General features: G+C 56.5%; 2 protein-coding genes across 2 annotated transcripts; one reads left to right on the forward strand and one right to left on the reverse strand.

Annotated features, from left to right (window-relative positions):
• The first annotated feature begins 5,581 nt into the window (after window positions 1–5,581).
• On the forward strand, window positions 5,582–10,558 carry LOC135421671 (DNA-directed RNA polymerases I and III subunit RPAC2-like). The gene is made up of 5 exons (XM_064670295.1): window positions 5,582–5,700; window positions 7,755–7,852; window positions 9,350–9,426; window positions 9,955–10,037; window positions 10,353–10,558. The coding sequence occupies exons 1-5, from the start codon at window positions 5,665–5,667 to the stop codon at window positions 10,398–10,400; spliced, it is 342 nt and encodes a 113-aa protein (XP_064526365.1). The 5' UTR covers window positions 5,582–5,664; the 3' UTR covers window positions 10,401–10,558.
• LOC135421669 (endothelin receptor type B-like) lies at window positions 10,446–23,197 on the reverse strand. Its single transcript, XM_064670293.1, has 8 exons — window positions 22,996–23,197; window positions 18,572–19,088; window positions 17,601–17,713; window positions 17,009–17,213; window positions 15,863–16,012; window positions 15,014–15,147; window positions 14,356–14,464; window positions 10,446–13,566 (listed from the first exon to the last, which is right to left on the reverse strand). The coding sequence occupies exons 2-8, from the start codon at window positions 19,058–19,060 to the stop codon at window positions 13,417–13,419; spliced, it is 1,350 nt and encodes a 449-aa protein (XP_064526363.1). The 5' UTR covers window positions 19,061–19,088; window positions 22,996–23,197; the 3' UTR covers window positions 10,446–13,416.
• Between the last annotated feature and the right edge of the window lie 216 nt (window positions 23,198–23,413).

Consider the following 23,413-nt stretch of genomic DNA (forward strand, 5'->3'; position numbering starts at 1 on the left):
TTGTTCCCTCCCACAGTCCCACTGCCCTCTGTCACATGCAGCCTGGCAGAACCACTGACAAAAATCTTTTCTCTGCAAGATCTTCAAGGACAGTCGTGCTTATCATGGTCCATTAAACATCCATATCCACCTGAAGATGGCTGTGGAGGGAACAGGACCTGGAAAAGCAAGGGAACAGCTTTCCCCTGACACACTTCCTAAGGAAACTCCTCAGCACAAAGATATCCAAGGAGAAAGAATATAAAGCAGGGAAGAAAGTGGTGATCACTCACTGCCTGCAACAGATATGGAACCAAAGGTCAAGAATAGGTTCCAGCAGAGGCAAGTTCTTCACACAACACATCCCCTGAAGAGTTCCCACAGGTTATCAGGGAGGAAAAGTGTTCACATGAGGCCAGGAAAAACAGTTGATGGAGGAAAAGAATCACCATCAAACAAATATCACCCTGGAGCAGAATTTATCACGAGTTTCTCCTGTTCTTCCACTCCCCCCAGCCAGAGCTGGTCTGACCACACAGCCAGAACAGACATTCACTGACTCCACAAGCTCAGGACTGTTTTGTTTCCAGGGAAAAATACTTGAAGAGGAAGTAATACCTTCAAGCAGCAAAGCAGGTGACCCCCCAAGTCAGACCCGGGGTCCAGTTGGGGTTGGGGCTCTCACAGGACTCTGCTCCTCACTGCTCTTCTCATACAGGGGACAATTAAGAGTTGATTAAGCAAAGGCCTGTGAAATTCCAGTGCTCCCAGTTTACAGCCAGGGCCTTCAAGGAGTTCACAAACCCACTGCCAACATCTCTTGCAACGCTGGAACTACCAAGAACATCCCATGACAGGCAGAGCCAAGGCACTGCAAAGCCTCTTAGAAAATATAACCCCTCCCTGAGCCCACCTGCCAGGGCATTCCAGGGCTGCCCCGCTACCCCAAATTCCTAATTCCTTCCAGAAATCTGCCCTGGAAGAGCTCCCAGGCTCAGTGACCTGCACACTCCCAACCCATGCAGGGGGGGTGAGCAGCCCTGAGCTCTGACATCCTGCCACCTTTGGCACTGCCAGCCTGGCCTTTGGGCTGGGGTCATTTCTAAGCCAGTCTTAAGTTGGTTTGCTGATTGCACCAGAGCAGGAAAAGCAGATCCCAGGGATATTTTGCTGACCTGTCAGCTCTTCAAACCAGGGGGTTGCAGACACTGGAGTGTGAGGGTCACCAAGAAGTGCTCCAAGGCAAGGCTCACCTACCCCTAGTTAAGCATGAGTAAGTTACTAATCACAAGTCCACCCCCTCCACAGACCTAAAGAGACCAAAAGTTCAACCTGATGCTCACAATATTATTTAAGACAGGAGCATTTTGAGCTGAAAAAAAGAGCCAAAGGGGAGATTACTCAGAGCTGACACATAAAAAGGAATAAGCAACTCTTTGGAAACCTTCCTGCAGGAACCTCCACCTGAAGAAGCTGTGACAGAGGACGAGGCAAAAAACAGAACCAACGAGTTTACAAGGATGAAACAAAACTAAACCTCAGAAAAATCATGTTAAATGCTGCTCACAGCCCAGAGAAAGGCAGCAACACAGCCAGGGAAGCTGTGGCTGCCCCAGCCCTGGAAACATCCACGGCCAGGTTGGAGCAACCTGGGCTGGTGGAAGGTGTCCCTGCCCATGGCAGGGGGTGGGATGAGATGGGGTTTAAAGCCCCTTCCAACCCAAACCACTCTGGGATTCTGGGATTGGGATCTGGTACTGAGCAAGGATTAACTGTCACCACACAGCTGGGCCTGGTTTCTGCTGATCACAGACCTCGGCTCCCTCCTGTCTGACCAGGCCACAGAGAGCATATTTTCCCAGCCAAAAAGCAACAACTGTGGCCCAAAAAATAATAAGTTCAACTGTCCTGGCCTTCAGGAGAGATTCTGTACAAGCTTAAACTCATCCTCCCGCCATGGTAGCTTTGATTTATCCAGAGGACACAAACTGCACTTTGTTCCACCTTCCACTCACTCCACACCCGAGCTCTGCAGGTGCCACCAATCCCAGTTTTGCCAACAAGGAAGAACACAAGCCAGGGAATTTGTGACCAGTTACAGCAGCAGCAGCACTAAGGAACCTGAGGGAATTCCCTGCCCGTTCCTGTCCCTCTGGATCCGCCAGGACACAGAGGCTTTGGCCAGGCCAGGCTGCACCAGGCCCATGGTGCAACACCAGGTCACAGCCTGGAACCACAAACACCACTAAGCCTCTTGAGCAATCAGGTGACTGCCCAGCACCAGGAAAGGCACGTCTGCCCGCTGCAGCCACCCAGCAGGGCTGGCATAAAGGAGCAGTTGTCCAAGGAAACACAGCCCCAAAGCCTGTCACACACACCACGAGAGACCTCAGGGCTGCAGAGCCCACAGAGCAGAGGGAAACCTTAACTCCCAGAGCAGGGCAGCTGAGGGATTATAAAGTGAGTTAGACAACTGCCACACATCTGCACTCAGTTAATATTGGATATCTGCAGGACTCACCCCAGTGAGGTGACACTCCCTGTCACTGTAGGATCCCACAATCCTCAATTCCCGGGATTCCCTCACCTTACTCAGGAGACAACAGCCCTTGCTCTGCCATGACAAAGCCCCAAGTTAGAGCAGAAGGGCCTAAATGAAGTAGAACAGATGAACAACGAGCATTTTTCTCCCTGAGCAGCATCTCCCCAACCCTGTAACACTCGTGTTACTCCTGTTAGTAACACAAACCTGTCAGAGACATCCCTCCCCAGTGGTTACAAAAGTCAGGAATGAAATCCATTAAAATCCACCCCTTTGCAGAACTGTTTTCTGTTTAAACTCACTATATTAAATGGCTGGAAGCAGCCAAGAGCAAACCTTCCTAAAAGAAAAACTCACTTGGGAGATACCAGGTGGGCCTGGCATGGAAAGGCTCCAAATGAGGAGGGAAGGGAGAAAAAGGATGCACTCCTCAGGCCCCCAGAAAACACCACAGATCCAAAGAGCCCCTCAGCAGGGCCAGGAGGGGTTGGCAGCTCCCAGGGAGTCAAGAACCACAGACTCCCAGACTGGTTTGGGTTGGAAGGGACTTTAAAACCCATCTCATTCCACCCCTGCCATGGGCAGGGGCACCTCCCACCAGCCCAGGTTGCTCCAAGCCCTGTCCAACCTGGCCTTGGACACTTCCAGGGATGGGGCAGCCACAGCTTCTTTGGGAAATCCATTCCAGCACCTCACCACCCTCCCAGGGAAGAATTCCTACTGTAAGGGCACAGAAAAACCAGAACATCAGAAACAGGGGGGCCGTGGGGTCGATCTCTTATTTCCAAGTGCCTCTCCCGGCCCAGAAGATTCCCAGCCTGTGCCAGGAGGGCACTGCCTGCATTTCCAGAAATCCTCTTACAGAAAGCAAAGGGCATCCATCACGTTGGTGCTGGTTTGAAGCCTGAAAGGGAGGTGTTGCAACCCTGGGAGTTGCAAACTGCCCGAGTGCAATAAAGGAGCCGTTTGAGCCCGGTGAGCTCAGCAGAAACCAGCCCAGGCTTCCCTCCCGCCTCTCCTGGGCAGCTGGGAATCCTTATTTCCTTAAAGGAACAGTCCCTGTGGGTGTTCTGCTCCTTTGAAGCCCAAGAAACGTGACATCTGTGCCCAAGCTTATCCCAAGTTCTGCACACAGAGTTTACTTCAGGCTCCCTTGCTGCATCCATATGGAGAGAAATGAATCCAGTTTCATTTTCCAGGCCCGGAAATGAAACCTTTCCCGGAAGGTTTGGAAAGGGATAAAGACACAGAACATGATGGCAATGGAACGAGCAGCTCTCTGGAGAGGTAACACAGATCCCCCAGAGCATGGAATGGGAATCAGGGAATTGCTGGGGTTGGCAAAGCCCTCCAAGTGGTGCCAGCACAACTGGGATTATCCGTCGATTAATTCAATAATTTAACCACCCAGTGGAACATCCCTGACACACTCCGCTCCCAGTCATGCCAGTAACACACCAGTAACACACTAGTTACACCCCAGTAACATGCCAGTAACAGTCCAGTAATACACCAGCAACATCCCAGCTACACCAATAACACACCACTTATACCCCAGTAACACCAGTAACACCAGTCACACACCAGTTACACACCAATAACACCAGTAACATACCAGTGACACTCCAGTAACACCAGTAACATGCAATACACCCCAGTAACACTCCAGCAGCACACCAGTAACATACCAGTTATACGCCAGTTACAGCACTAACACCCCACTAACACCCCAGTAACACCCCCATAACACTCCAGTGACACACCAGTTATACCAGTAACATCGATAACACACCACTTACACCCCAGTAACACACCAATAACACACCAATGACACCAGTGACACTCCAGTAACACCAACAACACGCCACTTACACCCCAGTAACACTCCAGTAACACACGTTACATGCCAGTTACAGTAATAACACACCATTTACACCCCAGTAACACTCCAGTAACACACGTTACACGCCAGTTACAGTAATAACACACCATTTACACCCCAGTAACACTCCAGTAACACACGTTACACGCCAGTTACAGTAATAACACACCATTTACACCCCAGTAACGCTCCAGTAACACTCCAGTGACACACCAGCTACACACCAGCTACACACCCGCTACACACCAGTAACACACCAGCTACACACCAGCTACACACCAGTAACACACCAGCTACACACCCGCTACACACCAGCTACACATCAGTAACACATCAACGACACCACTGACACTCCAGTTACACCAGTAACACACCAGTGACACACCACTTACATCCCAGTAACACTTCAGTGACACACCAGTAACACCAGTGACACGGCAGTTACATCCCAGTAAACATGCCCGTAACACTCCAGTGACACACCAGTTACAACAGTAACACACCAGTAACACCAGGAACATGCCAATTACATCCCAGTAAACATGCTCGTAACACTCCAGTGACACGCCAGTTACATCCCAGGAACACCAGTAACACCACAGTGACACCCCAGTAACACCAATAACACCCCAGTAACACCAATAACACCCCAGTAACACCAATAACACGCCGCTTGCACCCCAGTAACACTCCGGTAAGACGCCGGTCACACGTCCGTGGCACACCAGTGCCCCCCAGTGCCCCCCAGTGCCTCCCAGTGCCCCCGCACCCCCGCCCCGCCCGCTCCCATCCCCGGTCGCTCCGAGGCCTCCGCCCGCTCCAGCACCGAGCGCAGCCCGGGCGGGCTCCGGGCCGGACCCGCAGCCCCCGCTCCCCCCGTGTCCCCCCGGTCCCTCCCCGTTCCCCGCCGTGTCCCCCCGTGTCCCCCTGTCCCCGCTCCGCTCCCCCCGTGTCCCCCCGCTCCCTCCCGTTCCCCCCCGTGTCCCCCCGTGTCCCCCCTGTCCCCCCCTGTCCCCCCGTGTCCCCCTGTTCCCGCTCCGCTCCCCCCGTGTCCCCCCGGTCCCTCCCGTTCCCCCCTGTCCCCCCGTGTCCCCCCGGTCCCCTCTCCGCTCCCCCCCTGTCCCCCCGGTCCCCGCTCCGCTCCCCCGCTCACCGGCGCTCCCGGGGCCGCCCCCGCGCTCCGGCCCCGCCCGGGCCCCCGACGCGTTTCCGCTGCCGGCGGGGCCGCGGGGCCGCCGGGACCTGCAGTCCCGTCACGGGCATGGCCGGGAGCGGCGACAGGACCGCCCTGGAGACCGTGAGAGGGGCCGGGAACGGGGCTCTGAGCGCCCCGGGGGCAGCGGGGGGGATCGGGGTCTGCCGGCGGGGAACGAGCGAGGGACGGCCCCGTGTTGTGGCGGGGCAGGGCCGGGCTGGGTGCCGGGGAGGTCTCCTCGTGGGAAGGGTTATCCGGCCCTGGCGGGGGTGGAGTCCCCATCCCTGGGGGGGGTTAACAGCCCTGTGGATGTGGCACTCGGGGACACGGGTCGGTCCTGGCCTTGGCAGTGCTGGGGGATGGTTGGACTCGATGGTATTGCAGGGCTTTTCCAACCTAAATGATCCCCTGGTTCCACGATTCTGTGCTTCCCGAGCCCGGCTTAGTGCAGGACACTCTCCCATGATTCCCAGGCCTGGCTTAGTGCAGGACACTCTCCCATGATTCCACGATTCTGTGATTCCCAAGCCTGGCTCAGTGGCAGGGCACCCTCACGAGGGGCGTTGTGGCATCGCTGTGGGGACAGATGGTGACAGTGGGGGTGGCTCCAAGGGACACCCAGCTCGCAGGTCACATCCCGGGGCTGGTGCTTCATCCCAGCAGTGGGAAACAGCCCGGATCCCTGGGCAAACCACCCCCCCTGCCCCACAGCCTTCCCTCTCGGAACCGTGTCCAAACTCCCCCAGGTGTCACCCCCAGAGACCCCACAGCCCCCACGGCCCAGCCCATGGCACTGCTGGGTTTTCCCGGGAGTGGAGCAGCTGCTCCATCACCGTGTCCGTGGGCAGCAGGGACAGAGCTGAGGAGAGCGAGTGGTGTCACCTGGGGCAGGAGGGACAGCAAGGAACGCACCTTCTGGCTGAACCTCTTGAATTTCAGGTGTTTGAGGTTGTCCTGTGGGGGACAGGAGCAGATGGAGGCCAGGACTAACCTATTTTCAAACTAGTTCAGACCAATATTTTATCCAGCAAGGTGTTTTTTTAAAGGTGTGACACCAGGCTCTGGTGGCCCTGGTGTCCTCTCTGTCACCTGCTGCAGGTGGCCGAGCCCCTGGCAGCATTTTTAGGACCCATTTTTAGGCACTGGCTGGCTGAGGGGCTGCAGTGACACAGTGACACTGGCACAGACTTGTGGAATTCCCTGGAGGAATCTGCCCTTCGGGGAATGTGTTGGTTTTCCATGGAAGCCTCTGACAACAGCAGTGCTGGGGGTGAAACACCTGCCTGTGGGGAGCAGGGGCTTGGTGAGGAGCAGGGAAGCTCCTGGTCCTGATGAGATCAGGAATTGTACCTGAGGACTTCTCCCACGTAAAGAGTGACAAGACAAGAGGAAATGGCCCCAAGCTGTGCCAGGGGAGGGTCATCAGGAGGGACATCAGGAGGAATTTCTTCCTGGAAAGGGTGGTCGGGCATTGAAGGGGCTGCCCAGGGAAGTAGTGGAGTGCCCGTGCCCTGGCCGTGGCACTCAGTGCTCTGGGCTGGGGGACAAGGTGGGGATCGGGCAGAGGTTGGACTGGATGATCCTGGAGGGCTTTTCCAACCTCAGTGAGTCTGGGATTCTGTGACTCTCCACAGGAAAGAGGAGAGAGAAGCGTGTGGAGCAGGTTCAGCACAATGTGTTCCCTGCTCTGGGTGCTCACACTGTGCTCAGGAGGCAGGGACAGGGTGCTGCTCTTTGTTTGGATCTGGGATCAGATCTCCCTGCTGACAGGCAGCATTCCTCCCTGGGAATCTTTGCCTGTCCCTCTCATTGCTGGGTAGCCCTGGGATGTGATTCCTGGGATCACATCACCCTGAGCAGTCATTCCCAGCTCCTTTCCACCCTAGATCCTGAAGCTGCAGCTTTCTTTGGGCTCCTCCTCTCTCCTGGGCAGGGGAGGGATGCACAGGTGTCCTGACTGGGGAGAGGTGGAATTCTGAAGCTTTCCCTCCTCTGTGAAGGTGTTTTGGTCCCACGGCAGCACCGGAGCCACAGAGGTGGCTCAGGCAGACCCAGAACCCTCTGGTGAAGCTGAGCACAGGAGCTGATCCTTTGCCCTTTGGGTGTTCCTGACCTCGGGGGGCCTTACAGCATCTCTTCTTTCCCGTTGGTGACAGATCCAGGCGGATGGGACAGATGGGAATTGTGTCACCTTCGTGCTGCACGATGAGGATCACACCCTGGGCAACTCCCTGCGCTACATGGTCATGAAGAAGTGAGTGGAGCCTCTGGCAGGGCTGAGGGAACCTCTGTGCCCTGCCCTGGCCTTCTCCTCACTGATCCACACCTCAGCTGTTGCTGGAAGGAGGCAAATGATCCCAAATCCCTGTGCACACCTGCCAGAGCCTTTATGTCCCACATGGGGCCCTGCTCCCACCTCCTGCCTCTCCTCACAGGATTAATCTTTTCCTTGGACTGGGTCAGGAACCCGAGAGCACCAAGAGGCCTTAGTGGGCCTGACCGGGCTCCACCCACACTCTCCCTTGACCAGGAGCCCCAGTTAAGCTCAGCTCAAGGTTTTCAGTCCTTCTTGAGCTGTTGGAGGAGTAACTGGGTCTCCAGCCCAGCCTGTGCTGGGTCATGGACTCCATTTGTTGCCCACACTTGGGTTGGAAGGGATCTTAAAGCCCATCCCACCCCCTGCCATGGGCAGGGACACCTTCCACTAGCCCAGGTTGCTCCAAGCTCCATCCAGCCTGGCCTTGGACACTTCCAGGGATCCAGGGGCAGCCACAGCTTCTCTGGGCAACCTGTGCCAGGGCCTCCCCACCCTCACAGGGGAGAATTCCTCCCCAATATCCCATCTAACCCTGCCCTCTGACAGTGGGAAGCCATTCCCCCTTGTCCTGTCCCTCCATCCCTTGTCCCCAGTCCCTCCCCAGCTCTCCTGGAGCCCCTTTAGGCCCTGCCAGGGGCTCTCAGCTCTCCCTGGAGCCTTCTCTTCTCCAGGTGAACCCCCCCAGCTCTCCCAGAGCAGAGGGGCTCCAGCACTTGGAGCAGCTCTGTAGGCTCCTCTGGACTCCTCCAGCAGCTCCATGTGTTTCCTGTGCTGAGGATCCCAGAGCTGGGATGGCCAGACAGGTCCCCCCTGGTTCCTTGATGTCATCACCCTGGGCAGGGCTGGGGATTGGTGAAGAGCTGCTGGCAAAACCTCACAACAATTGCAGGAGGGAGTCCAAGGCACCATCTCAGACAGCAGTTGCTTTGCAGTGTCATGTCAGTCCTTCTGAGAAATCTCTGTGCCAAGACCAACAGCTGCTGGCAGGAAAGGGGCTCTTCTTTTTGCTGGGGGGCCCAAATTTCTCCCACCCCTCTCAGCTGCTGGAGCAGAGGCACCTCAGTAACTCCTGCACTGCCCTGGACCCATCAGCCTCTTTTCCTGCAGCAGCTTTGGGTACAGTGAGGCTTCCAAGCATCCAGGATTCCCTGTTTGGGCTCTGCAGGGCTGCCCCTGCACTGGCTGTGGTGCCAGGATGGTGCCTACAGGGTGCCAGCCAGGTCTTTGCCCTGCAGAGCTCCAGCTGCAGCTCGGGGACAGATGGGGGGGGTGAAGGTTCCACAAGTGGTTTCCTCTCAGCAAATCCCTCCCATAAGACCCTAAATCATGGTAGAAACATCTCAAGCTCCAGCAGCTCTTGGCTCCAGCTTCCCTGAGCTTTGCTGTGGGGTGGCCTGGCTTTCACTGCTCCCTCTCCTCTCTCCCCTCCCACAGCCCTGATGTGGAGTTCTGTGGCTACTGCATCACACACCCCTCAGAGAGCAAGATCAACTTCAGGATCCAGACCAGAGGTAGGGCTGGGGGCTGTTCCTGCATGGCTGGGCTCCTTTTTTCATGGAATTCCCCCCTGCTCATGCCAGCTTCCCAGCAGGACTCATTTAAGCAAAGCAAAGCCCTTTTACCTCCCCTCTGCAGTGCTGTGCCCCATGGCTGAGCTTGAGGCTGCTCCCAGCGGGATGCTCCAGCTCCTGTTCCCAGCTGGAGCGGGAAGCAGCTCCCCTGGCTGGCAGCAAGCTCTGGCACAGGGAGCTCAGCCTGGGTGGGAAGCAGGAGGGGCTTGAGTGGGCACACACCCAGGGGGAGGGGGGGACTGCCCAGGGAGAGGCCAACAGCCCTTGGGAGCCACCTCAGTGCCCCTGACCCAGCTTTTGGAGCCCCCTCAGTGTCCCTGACCCAGCTTTTGGAGCCCCCTCAGTGCCCCTGACCCAGCTTTTGGAGCCCCCTCAGTGCCCCTGACCCAGCTTTTGGAGCCCCCTCAGTGTCCCTGACCCAGCTTTTGGAGCCCCCTCAGTGTCCCTGACCCATCTCCCTTCCCACAGGGGCCCTTCCAGCGGTGGAGCCGTTCCGGAAGGGGCTCAATGACCTGATGGCTGTTTGCCAGCACGTGCTCAGCACCTTTGAGGTGAGACCATTCCTGAGGAGCTCAGGAGCCTTTTCCATCTCTCGGCCCTGTGTCTGTCCCCAAGGCCTGTGCTGGAGGCGCCTTTGCCATGAAAACCTGATGGTTTCCTTGGGCATCCTTCCTCCGCCTGGCTTCCTTTCCCTTGGAGTGATTGTGAAAATCAGGCACTTCCAAAAGTACCTGGAGCTCTGTCAGAGCTTCCCAGCCTTTCCAGGCTCCGGGCAGAGAAGTCCCAGCACTGCAGGGTGGTGGCACTGGGCTGCACAAGTCACCCAGGGACGTGCTGCTGACTTTGGTCCTGTGCTCTTGTTGCAGAGGAGCATGAAGGAGTACAGGGCACAGAGGGAGGAGGAGATGCAGTAGCCTTTGGAGATGGCACGGATGTCCCCCTGGATGTCCCCCTGGATGTGTGTGATGTCCGTGTGTTGAATTCCCTGGGTCCAAGCTGGTTCTTTTTGGTTGTTTCTTTCACAGCTTTGATGCAAGCTGTGTTTTCTCTATGAATAAAGCTTATTAATTTAGATGCTGCAGAGGTGACACTGAATTCTGCTCAGCACAGGTGTGGAAAGCCACAGAATCATGGAATGGCTTGGGTTGGAAGGGATCTTAAAGCTCATCCAGTTCCCCCCCCTGCCATGGGACACCTCCCACTAGCCCAGGTTGCTCCAAGCCCCATCCAGCCTGGCCTTGGACACTTCCAGGGATTCAGGGGCAGCCACAGCTTCTCTGGGCAACCTGTGCCAGGGCCTCACCCCCCTCCCAGGGAAGAATTCCTTCCCAGTATCCCACCAAACCCTGCCCTGTCAGTATGAAGCCATTCCCCCTTGTCCTGTCTCTACACACCCTGATAAAAATGATGGAGAGAAGGCAGTTCTGTCACTCTCCCATCATATTTCTTCCCCTCTCCAAGTGTTTTTGCTGTTTTCTTCCCAGGATTTCCAGGTCAGAGGTGCAGAATCAGGTGCACAGAACAAGTCTGAGCCCTCAGGGAGCCAAGGGGCTCAAATCAAGCTTTAGAGGGTGTAATGGGGTGTGAAATCACAGGGCTTTGAGGGCTTGGGAACCTTTCTGGGTTGCTCAGCACGTGGAGGAGGGACAAGGCTCATCCCAAAGGAACCTGCTGCCACTCAAGGAAGTATTTAAGAGACTTTGCAGCCCCCCTGCTGCTCAGTACCAGAGGTTTTCCTTTCAAACACCACCCTGGTTTATTAGGAACATATGGAGGAGGGAGAGGCAGGAAGGGAAAGGTCAGGTTTTCTCTATAAAATCACTCCGTCAAACAGGAACTGGCAAAGTGGGTCTTGCTGGCAGGTTTGTGCTGGGGTTGTGCCAAGGGGCCAGCTGAACCTTGGGTTTCCTAATGCAGCTCCTTTTCCTGTGGGATTGCTGCCAGGGATCCATCCTGCCCATGCCAGCGTGGTCCCACCTAACAGTGGGAGTTGAAATCACAGACTCCATTTGCCTGGAAATGTGGACAAATGCAGAAATACACAGAATTCTGATCTTTTTATAAGCAGAATCATTTAAAAATACCCTTTCACTAAGGTGTCTGAGCTGGAACATCCCAGTCTTTATCAATTTTCTCTTTTGACTTCATTTTTCCACTGACAAATGCAGCCAGAGCCCAACAGCAGCACTGCAACACAGACAGAAATTACTCCAGTAGGTTGGGAAATGTATGGAAAAAGGCAGGTCTACCTATTCCTCAGTTTCTGCTTGCCTTGAAACCCATTTGTCTTTCAGAAATATGACTTGTTTGTGAAACATTTGCAGCTAAAAAAAACCCCAACACCTGGAAAACGTTTTAATTGCAAGTCTTTTCTCCTGTTTTCCTCTCTCCACTTTTTTTTTCCTATGGCAAGGTGAAAAGGGGAAAGAAATAAAAAGAGGGATAATAAAGAAAGGAAAACCAACAGAAAATCATCAAAGACTTGGTAACTGAAACTTTTTCATGTAGATTTTCTTACACTTTTGGCAAGAGGTTGTTAGAATAAACATGGAATCATGGATTGCTTTGGGTTGGAGGGGATCTTATAGATCATCTCTGACACCTTCCATCAGACCAGGTTGCTCCAAGCTCTGTCCAGTCGAAAATTGCTGGAAAATCACTCAGGGGATTGATATTGTCGGGAGGGAATTTGGGGAAGCTCTTTGCCATGTTTTGGTTCGTTCCAGAGGCTCTTTCAGCTGAGATTGGACCTTCCCCGCTGCCTTTGCCACCTTCAGTTGACCACGAGGACGTCTCTGTCCCCTCCCAGATGCCCTGGAACTTGGTGTCCCTTGGCCAGGACACGGCAGAGGGAACACCAACTCCAGGCATCAAAATCCAGGGCACCCCTTTTCCCCTTTGGATCGGGTGATCCCCCTCCCAGGAGCTGTGGGCTGAAGGACATTCCAGCTGCTGAGGAGCCTGGATTGAGGCTGGATGCTTTCCTGGAGGGGCACACCTGGATCCTCTCCCTTGCCACCTGCCCAGCAGAGCGTTAGGTGCTTCCAGGGGGGTTGGAAAGGTGAGGGCTGGATCCTTGGGATCGGCCTCACCTGGATTGGAGCCGTATCTGCCTTCCCTTTCCTGGGCCTCCCAACTCTTCCCTGGAAGGAACAGCATTCCCCAGCCATCCTGGCGCTCCCTTGGCCCTGGGAAGGGGAAGCTGGACCCGATGGCTTGGCTGGATGTTCCCCCCAGTGACACCTGGGGACTCCTGGACCCCAAACCCTGCGGTCACACGCGGTCACCTGCGTGTGCCACTCACCTCCCCCCCCCCGGCTCAGGAGTCTGGGGCAGGATTCCCAGGAAAAGGGGAAGAGAAGGGGGCTTTCAGGGCTCCCTGGGGCAGGTTGGTGACACAGTGAGGCCGAGTGACTGTCCCACCACAAGCAGGAGGAGGGTTCCCACCACTGGTGCTTTGCCAGCCATCCCTGGATCTCATCCCGACTCCAGGCCCAGCAACCAAAGCTCTTTTTTTTTGCTCTTTCAGCTGGGAATTGTCACTCATGGTCCTCTCCCTCCCCTCCTCATCCCACATCCATCTCCAAGCGACCACATCCCAACTTTCCTTCCCTTTTCCATGCACATCTCCCCCCCCAGCCCCACGTTCCACCCCCAGACAAATGGCCAGAAGTCACTTGGTTTTCCTGCAAGGAAATGAAGAATCCCGTAAGGATGTGAATGCCCTTCCCCCTCCCTCAGGGTGGGGGCAGAGCCCGGGCCCAGAGCTGGGCCTGGGGGGCCATGGAGTGCTGCAGCTCCTGCCAGGTGGGTTACAACGTAAAGGCAAAGATGATTCGGGCCCAGCCAGGGAGGAGCCATGGGAGAGGAGCAGAGGGGTCCTGCTGTCCTGGCCCTGTGCCTTGTCCTTGACCCCGAGGGGATGGGGATTTAGGAGGAGCTGTACTTGTTACTCAGGCGGGAGCTGCTCCGGTCCAGCCCCAGCTCCTGCCCCGTGGCTTTCCACTTCCCAACTGATCCCTTCTCATCCGTGGGGGTGATGCTCAGGGCAGGCCTCTGGCACCAGCAGCACAGGCAGGACTGTGAGGAGACAAGAGGAGGGAGGGAAAGGTCAGGTAGGACTGTGAGGAGACAAGAGGAGGGAGTGTGGGATACAGGGGAAAAGAGGAGGGAATGTTCTGGTACTGGGGCTGGCAGGTCACCCTGTGCGGTGCCAGGCTGGGAACTGCAGCCTGCACTCCTGAGCCTTGCTGTCCTGCAGGTCTACTGGGAGTAGGATTTCCAGGATAGGGCCAGTGTGGATGGGAAATGAAAATCCCAAAATCATGGGCACTTATTACAGTTGTGTTTTCTTGTCCTTAAGGGACAGAACACACAGGCTCAGCTCTTCCTTTTGCCAGAGCAGCAGGGCTCCCATCCCATCCCATCCTATCCTATCCCACCCCATCCTGTCCCATCCCATCCTATCCTATCCCATCCTGTCCATCCCATCCCATCCCATCCCATCCCATCCCATCCCATCCCATCCCATCCCATCCCATCCCATCCCCTTCCTTTCTCAGGGCTCCACTGCTCCTGACAATGATGTCCAAATAACTCGGACTCAAAGTTTGGAGCAGCCCCACTCCCCAGTCTAGTGGTTTGTGGGGACACTCCTGCCCCAGAAGGACAGGGAATTTTTGTCCTAGATCCTGCTCTGGCAAAAGCCTCCCCATAGCAGGGCACCAAGCTCAAGTGTACTTGGAGCTGGGAAGAGAGGTACCTAGCAGGGGGAAAATTTGAGATGAGGAATAAGCTCAGCTTGTGTCCCTGGGACTGAAATCTGGGATCAGTCAGCACAGCCGGGAGCTCTGGAGGGGTCACTCCTACCTGGAAGCAGTTCTTGAATTTCCTGCTGACAAAGTAGAGAGCCACGGGGTTGATGCAGGAGTTGAGGGAGGCCATGTTGATCCCAAAATAATCCATCACCAGGAGGAAGCTGAGGGGAGAGAAGAGCGTTGGAAGCTCATGGAGAACTGAGATTCCAAACCGCCCGGCCTGGGATCGTGTCCCCGCGGAGGGTCAGGGACTGAGAACGGAGAGCTGAGCACAAAACAGTCCTTGCCAAAGAAAAACCACTTTTTCTCGCAAGGAGCATTTCCTGAGGGAGCCAAAAGCATGAGTTCTGCTTTCCCCTGGTGACACCCTGGTGACACCATGTCCCCAAACTCCAGCACATCTGGCCCAAACTGGTGCTTGGCTTGTGGGGGAAAGGAGAAGGAAGGTGGGCACCCACCACATGGGCACAGCCCTGCTGGGAATGTTTCCCTGCCCTGGAGACTCCCTTAACCCACAGACTGACAGAGATATTTCAAAATTTAACTGAACCCCTTCTCGTGGTGCCCCAGCCCCTCTCTGTGCCCATCCAAGGACGGCGATGCCGTCTGGAAAAGGAGTCGTCGGAACCGGGGTTTGGGAGGCAGCTCCACCAGCCTGTGCCGGTGCCACCGGGGCTGCCAGCTGGGTGCCCAGCTGCTGGGGGTCCTACCTGAGCAGTTCACATCTGTTGGGGTCCGTCTGGTCGTAGATGGTCTTCTTGAGGATGCGGCTGAGGTGGAGGGGCAGCCAGCAGAGCGCGAAGATCACCACCAGGCAGAACACGGTCTTGGCCACCTCCCGGCGCTGCCAAGACAAGGGGGTGGGGGGGAGAAGGTGATCACTGGGGAGCAGGTGGAGCAAAGCAGGTCCCAAATCACAGAATCATGGGATACTTAGGGTCGGATGGGGCTTTAAAGATTATCCAGTTCCAACCCCCCTGCCATGGGCAGGGACACCTCGCACTAGACCGGGTTGCTCCTGAAGTCCTGCACCACGAGATCCAGGCTGCAGAAGTGGGCAGGGCACCAGCAGCTCAGTGTGGACCAGACCCCTTCACGCCCCTTCCCACTGTCACTCCTGGTGGCTCTGCTGTGGTGACGTTCCCAGGGACACGGGATTTCCTCCAGCCTCCCCTCACACGGTGCTATCGTGACAACCAGCTGGGCTCCCCCAGGGAATCGTTCCCAAAGGGAACAGTGCACTCTCCTTTTCCCTGCACCTCTTGTCTGGGATTTGGCACGTCCAGCATTTGGTCCAGTTTGGTGTGGGCTCAGCACGGCCAGAGATAAAGGACCACAAGGAACTGAGAATGAAGCTGGTCCGTGGCCAGGGGGTGGTTGGGGTTGTCCCTGAGGCTGGAGATCACAGAGCTTAAGGCCCTTCTCCCTTAATCCTTGCACTGATCCAAGGTCTGCTGGGAGGCTTTGTCAGCTCCTACCCATCCCTCACAGTCCCCCCTTCAACAGCTCTCCCTCCTCTTTGGGAAGCAGCAGAATTCCCGCGTTCCCGGGTCCTTTACCCGTTTCATGTGGTCATTCAGGGCAATTCTCATGCCGTTCCTCTTGCTCAGCATCTCACAGGACATGAGGGTGTAGAAGATGCCAGTGCACACCAAGGGCAGGCAGAAATAGAAGCCGAAAAGCCACCAGTCCTTCACGTCCCGGTAGAACTGTGTGGGAAAGGGAGAGCCACTGGAAACTGGGGAATGGGAAGGGTGGGGAACCGGGGCACGGACTGGCCCTGACACCCACTCTGCCTGTCCAGGCACTTGGGATGTGTGGAAGTGTCCCAGCTCCTGCCCTAAGCACATGGGGGATTGTCTGCCCCGAAGGCTGGTGCACGGGCTGGACCTAAAGGCGTAAAGACTGGTTTATATGGAATTACAGAATCACTGAATCGTGGAATCACTAAGGTTGGAAAAGACCTCCAAGACCATCAAGTCCAACTTTTCCCTGAATACCACCACGTCCACTTGGAGGAGCTTGTTGGGCATGGTGGGTTGAGTAAGGGTCTTCCTTCCCTTGCTCCCCCGACCCTGAGTTAAAGGTTACCTGTGCAAACTGGTTGTGGGGACCCTCTTTGGCCTGCTGGGACAGTGTTGGAGGCCCTGAAGCTTCCTGAGATGTGGTGAAGCAGATACAGCTCCCTGTTCTCTGGCCCCACATCACTGCAATGCCTATGCCTTGCCTGGCACTGCTCTCCCTGCTTCCCCCGAGGCCAGGAGCCACCTCCAGAAGCATCTACTAATCAAGGAGCTGACACTCTTCTAATGGAGTGGTTAATTGTACTGTGCATTCTCATGGTTTCACCCCTCAGAGGTGGCTGGGGAACCATCAGCTCCTCGGATTGCATCATGAACTGGGGGAATTATTGCCCCCGACTCCTGTTTGATAAAACTAAAAGCTCCTTCCTGGCCCTTCCTGGCTGAGAGGATGTGTTTTGGCTGGAAAGAAGGAGCTTTGGGTGCTTCCTGTTGGTGTCTGTGGCTCTCAGTCAGACTGTCCCCAGGGGTATTCGGGCAGTTTTCCATCGTTGCAGAGGTGAGACAGGTCTGCAGCTCTCGTTCTGGCACCAGGATTCTCCTGCCTCTTGCCTCAGAGAACCCAAGACACCCGTCAGAGCTCTCCCTGCTGGTCTGTGTGTGCCCGGTGGGACGAGCACGTACCATCATGAAGCGGGATTTCTGCTCCGAGGCCAACATGCACACCCACAGGTGCTGCTCCCAGTAGCTGAGCTCCACCATGTCGAAGGCGATGGCCTCGGGCACTGCCAGCACGATGGCCACTGCCCAGATCAGCACCACCTCCACCGCCTTCCACATGGGGATCCCTATGCCCTGGATCCGGCTCCAGGACGCCACGGCTCGGTACCTGCCCGGGGTGGGAGTGAGACAAGCAGCCATCAGGAAGGGGGTGGGAAGGTGCAGGGTGGGGTTGTCCCCAAAGGCCCTTCCCCTCACACCTTCCTCCCCCACCCCTGAGCCTTCTTTAGTGGAATGGGAAGCAGGGGCTCAAGGGGTCCTGTCCTTGACCAGTGTCCACTTGTCACCCTTCCCCACCACCACACCTGTTGTTCCAGCACGCTCTTCCCTAACCTCTTCCAGCAGGATACAACTCAGTTCCTGCTGGATTTCAACCCCAGGTGACAGCAGCTTGTCCCCATCTTGGAACTGTGCTGGGACCAAGGCTTTTGGTGACGGTGAGGGGACACAGACTCGGGCCAGGCTGGGCAGGGCAGGTGCGGAGGAGGTTTCCTACCTGTCGATGCTGAGGGCACAAAGGCTCAGGACCGTGATGCCCACGGAGGCTTTCTGGATGAAGGGAACCAGCTTGCACACCTGCACTCCGAAGGGCCAGTCCTTTGCCAAGAGCTGGGGAAGAACCACAGGTTATCAGGCTGCTTTGGGAACGCTGGTCCAGCTTCCCAAAACAGCAGGTGGGTGCCCATAGGGTGTGAGAACCCCACAGGGTGTGAGAAGCCCACAGAGAGCAGCACTCTGAGGTTCAGAGCTGTGTGAGGGTCCTGGGAACCTTTGGTTTCCCTGAGGACTCCCAGTCAGATGAGTGGACACGTGGATAAAGGATGGTCCAGACACTAAGTCCTGACTCCGGTACCTGTGTGGCTGGGAGTGGATTTGAGTCCTAAAAACCACAATGGGCTTCTTGGGGTTGTTTTCAAAGGGGAAAATGGGTGTTGTGCTTTGAAACAGCCCAAATCCAGCTCAGACAGCTTAAGCCACGTGTCCTGAGCCTTCCCCATGCTCTGACCCTCAACCACACTTCCATTCCTGACAGAACCCATGCACTGTGACCCCGTGCTCAGCTGGGACAAGCAGAGGGGACCAGTGGGGACAAGGTGCCCTGGAGGCAGGAGAAACCTGGGCCACTCACTCATGAGGGTGAGAATGATCCTAAATTCACAACCCTTATATCCCATGACACCTGGAGCCCATCCTGAGGTCACCCCCACTCAGAGCCAACCCCCTCTTCAAGCTCTGTCATTTGACCTCAGCAGCAAAACAAACCATGGAATCACAGAATGTTTTCAGAGGGACCTTAAAGCCCATCCAGTGCCACCCCCTGCCATGGGCAGGGACACCTCCCACTAGCCCGGGTTGCTCCAAGCCCCATCCAACCTGGCCTTGGACACTTCCAGGGATGGGGCAGCCACAGCTTCTCCCAGAGCTCCTGCCCAGAGCAGCCCCAGCCCGGCCCTGCCCTCAGCCCACCTTGTAGACGTTGATGGGCAGCGCGATGAGGATGTAGAGCAGGTCCCCCAGGGCCAGGCTGGCGATGAGCACGTTGGGCCCGTTCCTCATGCACTTGTTCTTGTAGATGATCCTCAGGAGGGTGGAGTTGCCGATGATGCCCACGACGAAGATGGTGCAGGACACGATGGTGTTGATGTACTTGAAGACGTGCCGGATGTCCGCGGGCTTCACGCACACGGGCAGCAGCGGCGGCTCCGAGCTGCTGCTCCCGGGGAGGCTCCCCGACAGGTTGGACCCCTGGGCGTCCTGGAAGAGGCTGGGCTGCACCAGGCTGTAGGCCTGCTCCTGGCTGAGCACCCCCGAGGGCACGGCGCTCTCCTGGAGAGCCCGGGGGGTCTGGCTGCGAGCGCCGGAGAGGAGCAACGCCAGGAAAAGGGCCAGAGCAGCGGGAGCTGGGGGGGTGGCTGTGGAGCACCAAAGAGTGGAGCTGCTGGCAGGAGTCCTCATAGTGCTCGTGGGATGGTCTTGGTTGGATCTGCAGGTGGAGGAAGGGACCAGGGAGAGAACTTCGTTAGCGGAGGAAAGAGAAAGGTGGTTCAGTGAAAGGGAACTTGGTCTGTTCAGCTGGAGGAGACTGAGGGAGACCACTGGGGTCTGCAGCTCTCCTTGAGGGGCAGTGGAGGGGCAGGTCCAACCTCTGCTCTCTGTGACCAGGCTGGAGCTGTGCCAGGGCAGGGTCAGGTTGGATCTCAGGCAAAGGTTCTTCCCCCAGAGGGTGGTTGGCACTGCCCAGGCTCCCCAGGGCAGTGGGCACAGCCCCAAGGCTGCCAGAGCTCCAAGAGGGTTTGGACAACACTCTGAGGGACAGGAGGGGATGGTTGGGGTGTCTGTGCAGGGCCAGGGGTTGGGCTGGATGTTCCTGGTGGGTCCCTGCAAACTCAGAATATTCTATTTTATTATTCTATCCTCTTGTATTCTATGAATGGCTGGAGAAATCCACCATCACAGAGGACAGAAACGATGCCAGATGGGATCCCACCAGGTCAGAGCAGCTGCCCCTGAGGGTGGGAGGTTGTGCTGCTAAAATTAAACAGGCCAGTCCAGAAAAACAAGCTGAAAGGAGAACAAACAGCCCCTTGTGTCTCTGACGTGGCATTTTGGTGACTGAGGGTCCTTCCTTGGCTCAGTGGGTGTGTGGGATCAGCGACTGCACCTCTGGCACTTGGCATTGCTGCTCACATGGCCAAGCCCAATTTCCTTTAATGTCCACCCCACTCCTTTATAATCATGGGATTACTGAGGTTGGAAAAGCTCTCCCAGATCATCAAGTCCAACCTTTGACTGACCCCCACCTTGTCCCCCAGCCCTGAGCACTGAGTGCCACGTCCTTGGGCACCTCCAGGAGTGAGGACTCCACCACCTCCCTGGGCAGCCCCTTCCAGTGCCTGACCACCCTTTTTGGGAAGAAACTCCTCCTGATGTCCAACCTGACCCTCCCTTGGCACTGTTTGGGGCCGTTTCCCCTCATCCCATCCCTTGTTCCCTGGGAGCAGAGCCCGACACACCCCCCCAGCTCCCCCCTCCTGTCAGGGAGTTGCAAAGTTTAGTTTTTGGGTAGTTTAGTTCCCAACTGAAGTTGCAGTTTTGGGACCTCTGTGGACACCTTCACATCTGGGCAGTTCTGCAGTCCCATCTCAGGGTCCACAGGACCAGCAGAACTTATCCAGTTCATTCCATGGGGAAACTGGAGCTGCACCAGCAGATCCCATGGGCTGTCCTGTGCCCAGGGAAAAGACTCAGCACAGTCCTGCTGGGAAAACACCACAGGGTTTTTTTCCAGAAATGCCATTTTGATCCCTGACATCCCATTCCAATTGATGTGCAGCAGCACAGCCCCTCCTTCCCCATCCTCATCTCCCTAAATTCAACTCCTTCCTCTCCAAATCCACTATGCCTGTCCAGCTCCATCCTCAGGGATATAAAGCTCCCTGTGCCCTCACAGGGCTTTACTGGCTGCTGAGCAGAGTAAAAGGTCTCTCAAGCTCTCCAAGGCTGGAGAAGTAATAAATATCCCTGGAATGGTTCAGCTTTGTGGATCTCTGATGGCACTTCCAGGCAGGACAAGCCAAGCTGCTGCTCCACAAGCACAAAGCTCAGGGGGGTGGTGGCACCGTCCTGGAGCGATGTGAGTTTGAGGAAGGGGCTTCTGGATGATCCAGATCTGGAATTGAGCCCAAAGAGGGAATGGGAGAGGGCAGCAAAGCGCCAGTCTGTGCCCCAGACAGGGACAGATCTGGGGGCTCCTGGCTGGAGGGTTGAGGAACATGTTTGAGGAACTGTGGAACTTTCCAGCTCTGGAAACTTTCCAGCCCTCTTGGAAGGGAGGAAAAATTGCTGTGCCTGGACTAAGAACAGGAGCCTTTTGGGATTCCCTGGGATCAGGGAGCCTGCCTGTGATTAGAGATGGGACTCAGGCTCTGCTCTGACTCCTCCAGGCAGAGTTGGGATCTCAGCCCAAACCCTGGGATCTGCTCCCCAAGACTCTCCAGCCAAGGCACTCCAGGGTTGTCCAGGACCCTGGGGATCCCAGGACAAACAATGAAGTGTGGTGGGGACACTGCTCCCACTCTGGGAAGACATGGCCAGGCCAAGCAAGAGTCCCCCCAGGTACAACCACAGCTCCTGCAGGTGCATTCCTGTGCACCCCCCCTGTGTCAGGGGCTCAGGCTTTGTGGGAATGCCTGGGCACCCAGTTGTGTTGGGAAAGGGGGAAAGAAAGGGAGAGAATGGATAAATAACCCAAAGGAGCACAAACCTGGGCACAAACCCCTGCTCTGACCTGTCCCAGGGACTTCAGCCTGTACCTTGTTGAAGTTCTCAGCCCCCTGCCCCAGCTCCCCAGGGGACAGGTGTCCCACGGGAGGGATGTCCTGACCTCTCCACCCCACTATTCCCACAGGATTGCAGCTCACAGGAGAGGGCAGACCCAGCTCAGAATTCCTGCCAGAGATCCCTGAGGGTTTGGGCAGCAGCTTTGGATGGCACAGACAAGCATCAGGAGGAAGTTGGTGGCTCCTGGAGCCAGCACTGGCACCAGAGAATCCCTGGAAGTTGTTCCCTCTGCCCCTCACAGACGCTTTTATCTGCCCACCCCAAGCCCAGAGCCTGGTGTGGCTGCTCAGCCCCGGGGGCTGAGAAGAGCTCATGTGAGTGAGGATCACAGGACTCGGCTCTCTGGGTCCTGCCCAGCTGCAAAACACTGGAGAAAAAAAGCCCTTTCCTGCCATCTTGCCTTAAAATCAGTCAAATCCTTTACTAAATCCAAATTTTAGTCAAAGACAAGCATTGTTTCCTCCTGTCCAACAGCCCGTTTACTCCTTGCCCTCCACGCTGCCTCAACCCCTTCTTGAAAGCACCAACCCCTTCTCAGTTTTGGGGGGAAATGAGGCTCAGGAGCATCAAGAAACTTGTTCAGCGTCTGGCAGATGTCAGACCAAATCCAGCACTGCTTGACCCAAAATCCTCTGAGCTGTGCTCATGTTGCTGATCGTTTGGGGAGGTGACTCGGTGCCCAGAGGGACCACCCCCATCCCACCTGCCTGGCCGAGGGGCTTCCCTTAAGGAATTGCTGCGATCCCTTTGCTTGGGAAACTTCACTCTGTGCTGAGCCCAAACCACAGCTGGACCCACTGGAATCTTGACATGGGCATCAGGGAGTGATTCCCAGAGGGAAAACGAGACTGAAAACTGTCACCATAACCCTGCAAAACCTGTTGCTGCCTGAAAGGTGCCTTGTGTGGGCTGGGGGGGCTTGGGAGCCGGGAATTCCATGGGAGCCAGGAATGCCGCTGCATCCTCATCTCCAGCCGGTCCCTCTGCCTTCAGGAGCAGGTCCTGACAGTTCTGCAGTCCCATCTCAGGGTCCACAGGACCAGCAGAACTTTTCCAGTTCATTCCGTGGGGAAACTGGAGCTGCACCAACACTCCCGTCCCCTGCAGATCCCACGGGCTGTCCTGTGCCCAGGGAAAAGACCCGGCACAGTCCTGCTGGGAAAACACCACGGGGGCCAGACTCACCACCCCAAACACCAAACAGACTTTTCCTGTGGATAAACGTCTCTTGCAGCAACATTTCCATGTGCAGGGGAAAGGCGGGTGGTAATTCCCCATTCCCGGCTGCTCCCTGCCCCGAACCCGACCTGGTCCATGGACAGGAGGAGTTTCTCCCAGCGCTGTGCTGGGTTTCTCCTCGCTCCCCCTCTCCCTGCCCAGCTCCTGGACCTTGTCCAGCCACCGTGGTCCCTTCAACGCCTCCCCCGGAGGGGGCTGCTCAGGGACGGGGACCTGAAAAACGCGCAAAACCTCCCCCCGAAGCGAGAAATCCCTTTTGTTGGCAAAGCAGAGCACGGGGCAGCAAAGCCTTGCGGGGGGAATTAAATTACCTTCTTGCGCGACGGCGGGTTTTGGGTGCTCCCGGGAGCAGATCCTGCCCCTCTCACGGCTCCTTCCCCCTGCGCGGGGCGCTGGGCATGTCCTGGGAGCAGCGCTTTAGATCCCGCAGATGGGTTTTTTTGGGGCGGCGGGGTTGGTGCTCAGGGGATGTTCGTCCCCTCCCGTGACTCGCCGAGTGTCCCCGCCCTGGGTGGTTTTATAGAGACCCGCGGGGCTCCCCCGAGCGCAGCCCCTGCGACCAATGGGTGGAGGGTGGGATGGGAAGAGAGGAGGGAAAAGCGGGAGAAACGCTCCGGGAAGGAGCGACAACAACAAACAAATAAAGCTGGAGCGGGAGGGCAAGAGCTGGGGGGAGGCAGGGCTGGGCTTGAGGGAAGGGACCTGCAACCCCCCCACGAGCTTTTTGGC

This window comes from Pseudopipra pipra, chromosome 13 (assembly GCF_036250125.1).
Source record: "Pseudopipra pipra isolate bDixPip1 chromosome 13, bDixPip1.hap1, whole genome shotgun sequence".
Lineage (NCBI taxonomy): Eukaryota > Metazoa > Chordata > Aves > Passeriformes > Pipridae > Pseudopipra > Pseudopipra pipra.